The sequence below is a fragment of the Solea senegalensis genome, linkage group LG15 (genome assembly GCF_019176455.1).
Source record: "Solea senegalensis isolate Sse05_10M linkage group LG15, IFAPA_SoseM_1, whole genome shotgun sequence".
NCBI classification, from domain to species: Eukaryota; Metazoa; Chordata; class Actinopteri; order Pleuronectiformes; family Soleidae; genus Solea; species Solea senegalensis.
Genome location: NC_058035.1, coordinates 9,446,302 through 9,460,972, shown reverse-complemented (window position 1 = coordinate 9,460,972; position 14,671 = coordinate 9,446,302). Strand labels below are relative to the sequence as shown.

General features: G+C 42.0%; 2 protein-coding genes across 2 annotated transcripts in view; both read right to left on the bottom strand.

Annotated features, from left to right (window-relative positions):
• Nucleotides 1-890: 890 nt before the first annotated feature.
• On the bottom strand, nt 891-5,285 carry ly6pge (lymphocyte antigen 6 family member pge). Its single transcript, XM_044045690.1, has 3 exons — nt 4,184-5,285; nt 2,498-2,614; nt 891-1,759 (listed from the first exon to the last, which is right to left on the bottom strand). Exons 1-3 carry the CDS (start codon nt 4,242-4,244, stop codon nt 1,566-1,568), a joined length of 372 nt encoding a protein of 123 aa, XP_043901625.1. The 5' UTR covers nt 4,245-5,285; the 3' UTR covers nt 891-1,565.
• A 178-nt stretch (nt 5,286-5,463) lies between these two features.
• Nucleotides 5,464-14,671, bottom strand: part of tacc2 (transforming, acidic coiled-coil containing protein 2) — a 41,969-nt gene continuing 32,761 nt past the window's right edge. Inside the window, exons 11-24 of the mRNA XM_044046297.1 lie at nt 14,468-14,517; nt 14,270-14,376; nt 13,973-14,126; nt 13,506-13,652; nt 13,186-13,227; nt 12,362-12,421; nt 10,418-10,543; nt 9,901-9,977; nt 8,484-8,527; nt 7,944-7,952; nt 7,156-7,316; nt 6,936-7,042; nt 6,530-6,650; nt 5,464-6,435 (exon numbers count right to left, since the gene is read on the bottom strand). Coding sequence (XP_043902232.1) covers nt 6,370-6,435; nt 6,530-6,650; nt 6,936-7,042; nt 7,156-7,316; nt 7,944-7,952; nt 8,484-8,527; nt 9,901-9,977; nt 10,418-10,543; nt 12,362-12,421; nt 13,186-13,227; nt 13,506-13,652; nt 13,973-14,126; nt 14,270-14,376; nt 14,468-14,517 — 1,271 coding nt within the window. The 3' untranslated portion in view covers nt 5,464-6,369. The remainder of the gene's footprint in view (nt 6,436-6,529; nt 6,651-6,935; nt 7,043-7,155; nt 7,317-7,943; nt 7,953-8,483; nt 8,528-9,900; nt 9,978-10,417; nt 10,544-12,361; nt 12,422-13,185; nt 13,228-13,505; nt 13,653-13,972; nt 14,127-14,269; nt 14,377-14,467; nt 14,518-14,671) is intronic.

The window sequence follows — 14,671 nt, the reverse complement described above, 5'->3', positions numbered from 1 at the left end:
ATATCTGAACTGGCATTGAGTTTAAGTCAACCCTTAGGAAATTTATAAATAAAACAAGGAAAATAATACATATGCATATGATGTGCCATAACTGCATCACTTAGACATTTTCAAATATGCATGAAGAGTTCAGCAGCTGCAATGTTTAGATGGAATGTGCTTGACATGATAAATGAAAACCAAACACGTAAACAAAGGTAACACACAATAAACAATGTAGACTGTCACATAGAGTATGTAGTAGACTTTCCTCTGGCGACTCTCTGGTTTTTATAAACGCAGTAATTCTGTACGGGACTTCAAACACAGTGGATTATCTTCACCGGTCACGTGAAAGGCTCGTGTGGATCTGTCGCGTGTGCATGAGAAGTGTTTCTTCACCACGTTACAAACTGACTGCACACAGCTCGTCAGATGTGTGATTGACGGGTGGAAGGCTAATGATGCAACTCATACACGCTTTGAGCTCCTGCAGCAGGAAATATACTGATACCGAATAAGAAAAGAAAGACAGTAGCACTTTACATTTAAAGCACAGTCACTATATGGTAACTTTATAATGTGGTAATTACGTACAGTGCTTAACAAATGTAGGTATTAGGCCACCACCCAAAGCCACAGCTGCCCTAAATGAACAGCATTGGTAATTATTAAAATAATTGGTAATTATTAAAATAACCGAAATGATGTTTGTATTGCTAAATATTATCCATGAGGCACATTATTATTATTTCTTGATTAAAACGTCAAATTATAGTTATTAACTTTCATTCCTGAACAGAAAAATTCGTTTTAGTGGTTGAATGTTATGCTTGATTCATTTCTGGCTCAAATTTGCATATAAAAATGTGAATTTGCCAAATAAATAACAATAGCATTTTAAGTTTTAATGTTGTTTTTTTTTAAAAAAAGATTTCTATAATATTTATGTTTTTATGGTCTGCTAAATTTGTTAAACACTGTATATTTTCAATTTTGAACACGACTGTGATATTTCTTTATAACCACACTATTTACATTGTTATTACCAAGCTGGATAATGCATCATCCTAAGATGGCCTTTTATCTTAATGATTACCGTACTATTACTGTGTTGTTCCTGTGCTGTGATATAAAGCGTACCCAGAAAGACAATCGTTAACACAGTCCTGATGTTACTGTTGTGTAACCGCTGAGAATCACACCCTCGTGGTGAAACGAACGAACATAATGAACTTGAACCTCATCTCCTCTTTAATGAAGGAAGCCAAAAATAAATCGTGTCCGCCTGTTATTTCAAACACTTCCCCCAGGATCGGTTACTTATTGGCTTAGTTGAAATCCAATGAAAGTCGCATCTACTTGAGCACCGCTAAATGGATTCAATCCAGTGCTCATAATCCATGCAGTCACACCTGGTGCATCATCCTCTGCTACTCCAGGTGTGCGTTGAGTGGAGAAGGACGGTGAAGAAAGTTGGAAATGCAGCGTTAATTGGAATTGTTTGACGAAATGACAAGTGAGTCTGTGTGTGTGTGTGTGTTGCAGGTGTGTGGGTCTGTTACGCTGGTACTGGTGCCGTGTGTCTACTTGAGAAAGCAGAGGGACAGCAGAGGCAGAAACAGCAGCAGAGAGCTGAGTCCCGTCCGCCGGGAGGCGAAGCTCGTCACATTGCAGTCGTCACTGTAGCAGCAGTGAACTCTGACGCCCGGCGCTCTGTAGCCCTGGCTGTTAGCCTGACTGCAGAATGACTTGTAGGAGCACGACTTCATCACTCCACCTGACACAGAGACGGAAATAGAAATAGCTCAAAAAAAAAAAAAAAAAACATCCTTGGTTTTACTGGTATTACTTTTGTGTAAGCTGGGTCTGTTACTGGACAATCTCAGGTAAACAAGGAGGACATTTTCAAAGTCTGGAGGTCCATTTTTTTTGCATCAATAGAGGATATTTCTGATTAAATAGTGGAACACATGATTGGTCAAATCAGAGGTCAAATAACTTTGAAAAGTGGTAACTACTTTTGTTTTTCTGGTTTGCTATGTTGAATTTCTCTCTCTCTCTTCCTGTTCTACTGTCTGCCAACTGTATTTCTTTATTTAATCATTTACATTTTGGGTGTGGATGTCTTGTATCCATACAATCATTGCCAGAAGACACCAGAATTTCAAACTGGTGTATACAAAGTAATTTACAGACGGGATAAAGATTTCTGCTGTTGGTTTGGAGGTTTAAATTAGGACGGTGTTAAGTTAATTTTTATGAGGATGAATTGTCCCGGTGCCATGAACACATGGTGTCCTAATTAAGGGTATTGATCGAGTAGAGTAGGAATGACAAATCTCCATATTCTCTTCAAAGCCTCAGACTCCTTACAGACAGGTACGTGCCTCCAGACAGCAGCGCGTCCTCCGCTCAACACAAACTCAGACACACACACGTGCCGTAAGTGTCGTTTGCTGTTGGTCGGAAAAATAGAAGCTAGACATGTTTACGACACTGTCACTGTTGGACTCACTGTCATGGCCCAACACCACGGCACAGGCATCAGAGTAACTGGGACAGGATTTTGACCCTTGCTGGTTGCAGTCTTCGTTATTGGAGCCCATGCAGGTAAAACACCGCAGAGCCTCACCTGACAGAAACAGAAAAGAAAAAGTGCTACAGACCCACACATAAACACACTGCACAGCAATCAAATCAGTCAAATGTAATGGCACCATGTTATTTCTATATTTTCAACGTTAAAGAAGTACAAGCACGTTGAAACAGACGCTTATTTTAATGAATAAAAGCCACATGAACACATCTGACTGAATGCTATAACATAAATCAATGGGAACTGTTTCAAATGCAAATATAAACATAAAAAAAATGCCCTCCGTCAGGTTTTGTGACTTATTCTTTTGGCCACTGCTGCTCCATGTGTCCTACAAAAACCCATTTTTAGACCCTGGTGAATCTCTTAAGAAAGCCAGCTGCAGCTGCCACAGCGATGGTAAAGACTGCATTACACCGTGACATACTTAAACTCAGTCCCATTTATCATAAACTCAGGACCCCAACTCTGGCATTTTTGGTATCTTTGATAAGAAAGGATCTCTCGGTTTGATGAGCCTGTGAACAGAGGCATCGTGGGCGACAAACAGGAAGACTTTGTACTAAATCATCACACGTGTTTTCCGAAATACAGGAAATGATTGAACTGCTTGTCCTGGGCTTTAAAGTACATGCTTCCTACCTTAAGCTTAAGCTTAAAGAGTCGCACACTTCAGCACATAAAACACACACAAATGTATTTCTAAAGCCTTCCAGAGGAAGGAGTGGTGGTTTGAGGGTGTGCTGACCTTTGAAATATCGAGTTAAGGCTTCCTTTTGAAACCCTCTATCTGTTTTCTAAATTCTACTATGGCCCTTCAGAAACTGTTTTTTAATGCTGCTTCCTAAGAGGATCAAACAGAGCGGGATTTATCACAGAAAGCCTCAAAGTTTTTTGGGTTGTTTTTTTCTTCACAACAGTACGTCTGTTATTGTCAAAACAAAATAACCTCATTTGACCCCATCACAGACCAAAGATATTTTTTAAACTGAATGAACTAACGAGCAAGTCATACACGGGGAGACAGTTTTGACGTGCCCCACTTTCAGTCCTTTTATCGCAGCTTTAATTACAACAATAAATCAATGACAGCAACAAGCCTGCAGACCATATTTTCCTCTGCAGAATTGAGTAGTTTGTTTGCTTTACGCCTCCTGTGCTCTTCTATGTGTTGAAGTAGCATAAAAGTGTCCCCTGCTGTTTGTGGTTGACCCCAATCTTTCCCCACAGCACAGCCATTCTACACACACACACACACACACACACACGCTGGAAGTCTTAGCCTTCAGGCCTATTAAGAGATTAACTGCTGGGATTGCATGCTAGCTACAGGGGAGGATGACAGTCTTTAAGGAGCCAATAAATAAATTAAGAGCAATTAGACACACTCAGTGTTATCATATGGTCTCATTGGAACATGCCATTTCTTTGTTATGTCCAACACTTCCTGTCCTAATGTCTGAAAAGGGGCTGCAACTAATGATTGTTTTCATAATCAATTCAGAGTTCCTGAATAGAGACACAGACCAATATCACAGTAATATGAGGTGAGAAGAAAAAACAAATTTTTTTTTTTTTTAAATAGGGGAAATAGAAAGTCCTTACTGTTGTTTGGTAGCAGGACCAGGGCAATGAGGAGCAGCAGACAGTATTGGACAGCTCTCATGGCGCTGGTGGTCCTTGTCTGTTCCGAGCACACAATGAAAAGCAGCGTGTTTGCTCCTAAAGCTCCCTGAGCTTAATCTGAGCTATCAGATGAGCTAATATCCCCTTCTGCGCTGACCAGGAGACGACTACTCCATCATCCACCGGGGCCCCGCCGCTCTGCCTCAGCACCACTTGCTGCTCCAGCTTGGATGGACCAAAAGCCTGTACTTGGACACACCCACTCACCCAGCACCTTTAAATTTCACGTAACCTCCTTGTTCTAGCCACACCCCTCCTGAGTTCCGTTTCCTGGTCCAACCCTTTCTTGGGGACCAGGTTAAGTGATTAAAGGTTGACTTCTGTCTTTTGATGTACATTAAAAAAGTATTGGACAATTTCATTGTCTTTCTTTTTACATATTGATGATATATATATATGAAAGCTGCTATGTGTGTTAAGATTAAAGGTCCAGTGTGTAAGAATTTGCGACGTCACATAAGTCATGTTAGTATGTATTTTTTTTCACAGAATAGAACCAAAGTAACCGGCCCCAACCGCTCCCTTCACTTCGGGTGATGGTACGGTACGTGTGGAGCTAGACCAGCGACAGTCGACAGAAGAGCGTCACTCACACTCTCTTGCGACAGGACGTCCTCCTCACAAATAAAGGGATTATTGTAAGGCTGTGAAAAATGAACTGTATTTTTTTTTTTTATTTTAAAGCAAGTATACACAAACATATTATATTTCTGCAAATATAAACCCTAAAATGGCCTGGAACTCTGCATTCAGAATAGAAAATCAGAGACTGCATTGCAGTTTCAAGATATTCACTTCATCATTTCAGGTTCGAAACACTGTAAAAACCTATTATTGTAGTAACTGTCAAGATACAACACTACTAACATAAAAAATGTTAATGTGTTTCGTACTATTGTTAAACAGTTGAATTGTACAGCCTGAAGAGACCGGATGAGATGAAAACAATCATATAAATATATTTATGTAAAATGATTTGAAACAGGATTTTAAAATGAATTCTTATATAAAAAAATGTTTTTATGATCATATAACTGTTTATGTTTGGGCTCAGTCTGGTAGTTATTGCTTTCTTGGTACAACCCTTTGTGGAGTTGTTTTTTTTAATAACTGGCTGTTTATTGGTTACAAGGCACTTATATTTAATTATATATATATAAAAAAACCTGTTACAAAATGACCACAGTAAGGCCACTGCGCTGTATTGACACCTTTTATTGCACTTGGTAAGCAGATGCTATACAGTAGCTGTGCAGAGAAGTTATTCTTCAGTGTGACACAATGACCATAGCAAGACCACAGACCGTGAGCATGACAAGGACATACCCAAAAAAATGTAATCACCCCTGGTCACAACTGAATACAGTCACGATTATATAGCCTTTTATCAAAATAAAACCAGAAAAATAAAGTTGCACGATTTCATTGAGAAAGCTATGACAAGTATGACAAAATATCTACAAGGTTACATGAGGAACGCTGATGACAGAATAACTATATACAAACATTACCTTAATAGAGGTTTCTTTCTCTCTCACATGCAAGAAGATGACCGTGATAGTTGGTGTTCTCTCAGTGGAGTATCGACATTTTATGAATAGATCGCCCTGTCGGGTACTCGTTTAACAAAATCCATCTTTCTCTTGTATAAAGAGGAAACAACAACAGGAGTGAGTGAACAGTCTTCTCCCTCAATGGCTGTCATGGCAACATCATTATAGATAAGATAATTTAACCCACAAACCATGCTCTCCCTTTCTCAATATCTTTCTCTCTCTCTCACACACACACACACACACACACACGCACACACACACACTCATAGCTGATATGGTCAATTTTTTTAATTTTCAAAAACAGACCCGTTACAGTACGATACACAGACACATTACAAATGTACAGAGTGTTTGACAGGAAGCCATTACCGTCGATCCCGTGAACACAAAAGTCAGTAAGAAATATAATCCAAGGAGCACTTTGACCTTAGATGTCCATCAGTCCTTGGATATGTGGTAAGCACAACTCATCTGCTTCACTTACTGAGCAGTTTCTCCACAGCCTCTCCTCTTTTCATTGAGACTTTGGCCTTTGGTGTGGTGCAGCCGCTAACTCTTCCCCATCTTGGCGATCAGCTCATCACAAATCTTTGTCAACTCCTCGATCTCTTTGTTCTATATGACAGATAAATGTAGAATTAATACGTTTATCCACATACAGAAGATTCTCTCTTTTATTTTTCCAGATTTCATATTCACCACCACAGACCTTTTGCTCCAAAGTGCGTTCCAGTGAGTCCACTTTCACCTGCTCTTTCCTCAGACTGGCCTGGTAGGCAGCCTGCTCTTGCATAGCCTTGGTTTGCATCTGTATTATATCTGTACTCGCCCTAAGAACAGAAAATAGTACAGCAACAATCAAGCCACCTCTCCAGTGTGCTTACATGTTAAAAGTCAGACTAGACGATAATTCTTACACGTTAGTCCGACTAAAATCGAGCTAGTCTTAGTCGGACTAACATACCCGGATGATGCGATTCATAGTCCGGTTACTCCTGCATCTATACACCGAGAAGTAAAAGGAGGCGACGTATCAACTGTCGCCGGACATCACACAGCAGCGGCGTCTTACTTCGGACAACACAGCAACCGATGTCGAGTAAACGTAGACTTACTTTTCTAGTTTCTCCTCCGCGTGAATCTTCAGGACATGATAGCGCTGTTCCTCTTTGCGGACTCTGGACAGATACTCCTGAGCGCTCTTCTTTAGGATGTCTTCATTCTGAACCGGCAAAGAAAAAAAGGATTTCTTTAGATCGCTTGTCACGCGGCCATCAAGCAGATGACATGACTGCTGGGCGGTTTTCTATTGTGAATGATTTGTGCGTCAGTCACCTTACGAAAGCCATCCACTGCATCCTTGAGCTTCTCGTAACGCCGGAAGAGGTCGGACATGGACTTTTCCACAGAGTTGAGGTCGGCCAAAGCCTGATCTTTCTCCATGATCAGCTGCTGGATGGTGTGATGCGAGAGAGACTTGTCTTTCTGGTCTTCCTCTGATGGACACACAAAAATACTGCAGATCAGATCATGATCCTGTTGTGTGTGTGTGTGTGTGTGTGTGTGTGTGTGTGCTGTAGTGAGCAACAGTTTAAAGACCTGCACAACACACACACACACACACACGTTACACAGCATATATCAAAATGGGTTTGTGAATTGTTATGACTCTACTGTAAGATACACGATATGTGTTTTTCTGATAAACTACCGTTGCATGCAAACAACAACACTCAACAATGGGAAAATCAAAAGACCAGCAAACGACAGAGAAACTATAGAGGCGGCTGGTTTGAAGCTTCTTCTCAACTCTTCAAGTTTGAAAAGGTTTAATGCTTCGAAGACCAGCCTGCATAACTCATGAAATTCTACATGACTGGCACAAGCCTCCATTGCAGAAAAAAAATCCAGACGTGCATGATATGTTAAGGTTTTTCCAATGTAAACATGTGGCATGTTCACATTGATGTTATTCTAAATTCATTTTTACATATTAAAAATACAGTCCGCATAAAATGGACAGATAATCGTCACATGATGAGATGGAGAAAGTGAGCACATCTGGCCCCTTTTTGACAGACAGATGGAGAGATGTGAGCTGACACAAAGTCCTTGCTACTCACCTGGCATGTCTGTCAGTGTTATCAAACAGTAAAGGGCAAAGATGGGAGCAAAACAGGAAAAAAAAAAAAGGAACTGTGTTAAGTCAAGCTGGGACGGCAAGACACGTGAGAGAGCCGAGCGTTAAGACACAAGCAGAGACAGTTTCCTTTTTTTGTGACAGTGCGTCAAATGCAAATAGGAAATTAAATTATACAAAAATGTCCAGAGGTGGTGAAGGAGATGTGGGTGAGGGCAGGGATGATGCAGAGATTAAGCCTGAGGTGGAATTTAGTGTATCCAGAGAAGCTGGACATGAGTGGACCAATGTGATCTCCCCCTCGACCAAAGACAGCATCGGGATTCAGTATCAATCAAACACAAAAAGCAAACAGACAGCAAAGGGAATATAATTTGCTCAAGTGCAACAAAAGTGGTCGCAGAAGCTAGGAAACAAAAGTAACTTGTTTAAAAACAAAAATTAACAGGGGCTTAAAAAGACAGTGACTTTAGTAATGTAAGGAATACAAAAAAAAAACACCTGTATTTAAGGTTGAACTCACCAATCAACTGTGCTATGGTCTTCTCATACTCAGCAAACATTCTCCTGTGGGTGAGAAAATGCAGATTATCAGCATGTGGAGAGTTAAAGTATATAAAGATATACTCCACACCTCTAAAATCAATCTTTCAATTCAATGTAAGCCTGAGTCGAACTAGGGTTATTAATATGCTTTAAATAAGTGTTGAGCTTTTGTTCATAATTTTAATATTGTACCAAAATTGGCCTTAACTCTACTATATATATGATGTTTTATTGGTCTTCTTGCAGACTTGTGTAAAGAAAACATCTAAAATATATAAATACTGATATATATATATATATATATATATATATGTGATTTATTTATTTAGTTAATTTAACTGCACTCTGGCTGCAAATATATATATTTAACTACAATAAACACCTTGATGGGTCGTTTCCTCAGAAGTTTGTATTCAGCACCTGTTTTATAGCACATTTTATTGCCATAAACTTTATGAAACCTCTTCTTTTTTTCCTGTTTAACAAAAAAAAGCTGCTGACACAGATTTCCAATCTTCAAGTTTTCTTATTCATTTTCTCCTCTTTAACTGTAGTTTTTTTTTTCTTTCTCTTTTAAGATCTCCTTTTTTTTACGACAGCTTTTCAATTATGGAATATTTCAACTTGCTTGTTCTTGAAGTGCTTCATGTTTTGCTGTCCAAGCACTTTTGTAAGCGTGTTTTGAAAAGTGCTACATAAATATACCGTAGCACTGTGCATCCTGTTTTTGTTCTCGCTGTTTAAGGTTCCCTTACCTAAGTCCAGGCTAAGGACCAACGGGAGCCAATTAGAATTGTTTTCCGTTGCCAGAGGTAAGAGGATTGATTAGCTTTGCCTCCCCCTTAGCCTTTAGCTCCTCCTTATCCTGAGCCTAGTAAGTCAAAGTAAGTAATCTCTGCCTTATCCACACTAACTGAGCTGTGACCAGCTGGACCTGCACCTACCACCTGCTGACAGAGTCCAGTCCAGACCAGTCCAGGCCTTTCTGTGTGGAGTTTGCATGCTCTCCCTGTGTGTGTGTGTGTGTGTGTGTGTGTGTGTGTATGTTGACCCTGAACAGGGTGTACCCCACCTTTTTCCCCATGTCAGCTGGAATTGGCACAAGCCTTATGTGGAGTATAAAGCGATGGATATCCATCTCTCTGTAACTCCTTTTGTCAGACATGGCGTTAGGGTTCACTTACATTTACATCGAGATGCAAATGTAAGTCATCTAACTTTTTTACTCATATGAGGCATCGACCCTCTGCTTTCTTCCTCCGCTAAGGCTGATAATACGCTGGACTCTAATCGTGATAATGAATAAAGACACTGTGACACACATGGGCGGGACCTTGCTGTGATGTAAGTGAATGACAACCTGGAGTTGTTATTCACTTACACGGTTAACTCACCTCATCTCCATCAGTTCCCGTTGGCTGTCTTCATACTTTTTCTTCCACTCCAGCACTTCTTTCTCCTTCATCACAATCTGAGGAGAGTGACAAAGTCATCACGTGGTACAACTTTTTATTTAACCTTTGTTTAACAAGTGAGACAGGGTCAGTTATTGGCATCATACGTGCAATTGTTACAGCCATGTAAACAACAAATAACATCGGCAGACATTGGGTACAAACAACAATAATTTGGCTTTCATATATCAGCTGTAGCTCACTGTAACTAGTTACTATAGTGTATATTTACAATGAATGAAAGGGATTGTTATGGAGATGTTTGATTATCAGGTGAGATGACCAGTGATGGAACCTCTGGAGCGAGTGATGAGTTCATCTCGGCTCCAAGGAGAACTGAGATAACCTCAGATAGTGTATGACGGACTTTATTCTATTTTAAGAATGGAAACTTCTGACTCTGACTGAAATAACTTGCACCAGTGTAGAAGGCTTAACAAAGTTTTAGACAACAAACCTCTTCTCGAGCTATTCCCAGTGAGTGGTCCAGGTGCCGGGGCAGGTGAGGACTCTCCCCATCATTGTAGCTGGTGGTGGAGTTCTTGGACACAGCACTCTCTACTGGAGATAATACGTCTAGATGCTGCTTTCAAGTACCATAGAAGAGGAGAGAGAGAGAGAGAGAGAGGAAGGCAAATATTAGCATTCACAAACCAGACTGAGCTACAAATGGGACATCCTCACCCTCGGACCACACGCACATTCTCAGCATGATTCCTCAAACTATATCAAAAGGTACCACACGGCAAAATTAATATGTAAATCAGGCAGGGCAGTGATGTTCCTGAAGACTTGGTCAGCTGCGATATGATTGGATGAAACAGTCTTCGGAGTCATAGTATGAGCCAAGTGATTGGCTGATGCTGCCCTCGGCTCATGGCAGCAGCTTGAATGTGACTGGGTCGGAGCAAGGCAGAGAGGGGAAGACGGGCAGCAAACGATACAGCGAGGACTGCATCATACACGGGTGATGGAGGACAGGGGAGAAAACTGGGCAGCATCGGAGTTAGTCTCATGTTAAAGCATACAGCATGGTCTTACCTGATGGAGTGAGAACAGGTACAACGACAATGGTGCGAGGTGAGCCAGATAATTCACAGAAGTGATCCGATTTTAGATCCGAATGGGATTTTTCGTATAAGTAAAAACATATTTTTTTCCCACTGTAAATAACAACACGGGTTCCACTTTGGCGGCTGGCGTAAGGAAAATAAAGAACCTCCTCTTTACAACCTCTGCTGCATCATCCTAGGCTAAAACAGACCCCCGTTCACGGTACCTTTCCACACAAGGCCCTGAAACTCTTTGCCGATCTGAAAGGGGTTTAGTCATCCTTCAGAGAGCCGGATTAAGGGAGGATTTGATGAAATGGTTGAGGCCCACAGGGGTAAAGGAGACTGAGACTAATAAGCAGAAAAGATAATAAAGTGTTGGGTCTGGCTGGAGCAGTAATTTCATTATTCCAACGGAGAGAACGACTGGTGGAGTTCAGGTCACCATGGACCTCTTTTGCTTTTAGTCAGGTACAGTAAGTTCACTGAGGTTTAGGCAGATCATTAAAGGAACGCGCATCAAGCACCATCTTTCTGAGACAACCCTGCAAAAACATCAATATAATCAAGTGCCACTGAGTAAGTGCCTCACACCCCGGTGGTCCTTGGCCCCCAGGGTAGTTACCCACTTTATCCAATTGGTTTCTCAGCTCTTTCCACCTCCTTCAAGATCAAATGCCGAGTAAACTGCCAACATGTTTGCGTCACATTCAGGTACTCTAGACAAAAATCACTCGGACAGTAAACAAATCTACAAAATGTGAACAAACATGACAAACATCACATCAAAAACAGCCGAGTAATTGCGTATAAAGACTACAAAAGAGATACTAAAATAACTGCTGAAAGTGGACAACACTTACAGGGACAAAGTGCAGCTACAGGACGCAGTAAATATAGGAAGAAAAAAGAAAAGTCTCACATTCCATTCCTTCTAGGATCTACAGGAGCTAAAGTATATACAGTGCAGTCTTTTGGTATTTGCATATACATTTTGGCTCTGTACTCCAGTGCAAGGAGAATAAAGTGCTGAGTTTCAGTTTTAATTTAAGGGCATTCATATCAAAATTGAGTAAACAGAGTAAGATTTATAGCCCTATTACTTGTTGCATATTAAAGGCCTGCAATCTCTACTCTCTAAACTAATGTAGACATGAACACCTTCATCACCTTTAAAGCTGAAAGTCAGCACTTCAGCCTCAATTATTTCAATACCAACGTGTGCTTGTGCACTGAGCCAGGAACAGTAAAAAAAAAGTTTATTTATGACCAAAAACTTGGACTGCACAGTGGCTAATTATAAGATAAATAGACACATCACAGAGCTATACTCTTTATACAGAGCTTACTTTGAATAAGGGTGAACCGTTGATATTCCACCGCCGAGTGCTGGGTTTCTTGATTCGAGACTGTAAAACGTACGGGACAAAGGCAAGAGATTTGGAAGGAATGAGGACTGGGAAGCACCTGCACTGCTTCTGATTCCCATCTGCACCAAGAAAAAAAATCCTATACCTCGGCAGTGTGCCGGCTCAGCACAACGCAGCAAATTGAACTCTTATGTTGACACCTTCCCAGTGTCGCCGCTTGTTAGTGGGGTTAGTCTGGGAAAAGGATCGAATCACAAAACAGGAATGTGACTGGGATTCAGGGTGAGGAGAGCAAAGCATCGACAAATGTCTGACTCATTTATAGCCATATAACTTAGTCAGTTTATTTATTTAAGTCAAATGGAAGTGCGAGACACTCCAAGTCACATTCATGTAAGCCTGGACAGACAACTTGGATGTCGTCCCACATGCACAATAAAGGGAAGGGACTAACAAGGCACAGCACTCTGTTTCGTGAGGATTTGCTGGTCACGCGCATTAAGCCATGTTAGAGATGTCGTAATGTGGGGACGGGAGACTGCGGATGTAGCGGCGCAGCCACAGTCGCACTTCAGTCAGTGTGTTTAGGGAGAAGGACAGGCGGGATGAGACACACTCACACGACACATACCTTTACACACACCTGCTATTGTGCAATCACTCATTCAAGATGCATCTTTGCTCTCTTAGCACACGCGCGCACACACACACACACGCTCGTACAGCAGGTGCAGGCTGAGTCAGCGCAGTACCTGGGGGGTTACAGTGAAGAGGGAGGGGCACTGAGAGATGTTTTTGGCTACCTGCAGAGCCTCTATCCTCAGGGCAGCAAGTACCAGCTCCTCCTGGGCCGCACTCAAGGGAGGTTGGGAGGGGGTTGATGGATTTCAGAGGAGGGGTGGGGGGGTATTGCGGCCCAAGGATGAGAGAGCAAAGGAAAAAATATATACAAAGTTCAGCACAATCTTTTTCACACAGTAAGCTTAAGTACGGAGGGGAAGCTAAATATGCAGGTTGTAAAAATGAGAATAACACACACACTGTCACACATCAGAGCCAAAAATGGGTCGCCAACGGCCTAAAAGCTTCATCAAAAGAGGTCATACGTGGACTGTCAACACACCTGTAGTTTTTGAGCGAATGCAGTGGGGTTGGTCACAGCCAGGTCAGGCTCCAGGTACTGCAGGGGGTCGTCACACTCAGTCAGCCTGTCTAACAGGGGCAGGGCCAGGCCAGGAGCAGAGGCCTCCATAGGGCCCTGGCCGGAAGACTAAAAGGGGCACCAGGAGGAGTAGGCAGAGGGCAGGGAGGAGGGCAGGGGTCAGCATGGCAAAGCAAGCGCCGAGAGTTTGTTTTGAGTGGCAGCACTGGGAGCAGAGTCACTGAGCTCAAGCTGGAAACTTGGTGACATGGCCGACTAAAGCGCTTGCACCGCAGCACTCTCCCTCTCTCTCTCTCTCTCTCTCTCTCTCCACTGTGACTAAACAATCATGTGGTGTGAATGTTGTGAAATCAAAATTCTCTTTACATGAAGGTGACAGGATGGAAATGATATAATCATACCACTGGGTACGGGCACAAAGGGCTCACCTGTTCGTCCGCCTCTGTGCTCTGTGTTCGGCTGAGTGTTCCGCACTCTCTCTTCCGGCCCTTGTCCCTAGCAGAGCCTTCAGGACCGGGCCGAGAGCTCAGCACCGGTGTCTTCATGCCTGCTGTTATCTGGGCCTCCATCTCTTCAAAACTCCTGCACAGAATGAGATAAAAGAAAAAAGGGTGAGAGAGAGGCAGAGGTAGACGTACATGATGAGTAATGTAGTGAGTTAGATGGATGAGAGTTAATTAAGCTGTTCGCATAATGAAATCACTGTGTGGTAGATTGTGTTGTACCCTGTGCAGGGGGAGCTGGGCGATCCATGTGCAGCCACGTTCTTGGTTAAGTTGTCAGACACTGAGTCCAGCTTCAGGTACAAGGATGGCTTCTTAACAGACAGCGGCTATGAGACACAGCAGAGAGTACAAAATGACTTCTTTAGTGGCTTTAGTAACAAAATCACAAACTAAATCTGAATTAAAACCAATACTCACAGGTGAAGAGGAGCCAATCTTCTCCATGTACTCGATTTCATAGTCTTGCTCTGACACAGGGTGACAAAAGAAAAAGTTTCAGATGTAAAGAAACAAATGGAGAGACGTTTCACACTGTCTCTGGACTGATCAGGGGCTGAGGCAGGGTTCTCTGCTCTGTTTCATCTCTGACCCACATGTCTTGAGTCACATGGCCCCTGGGAA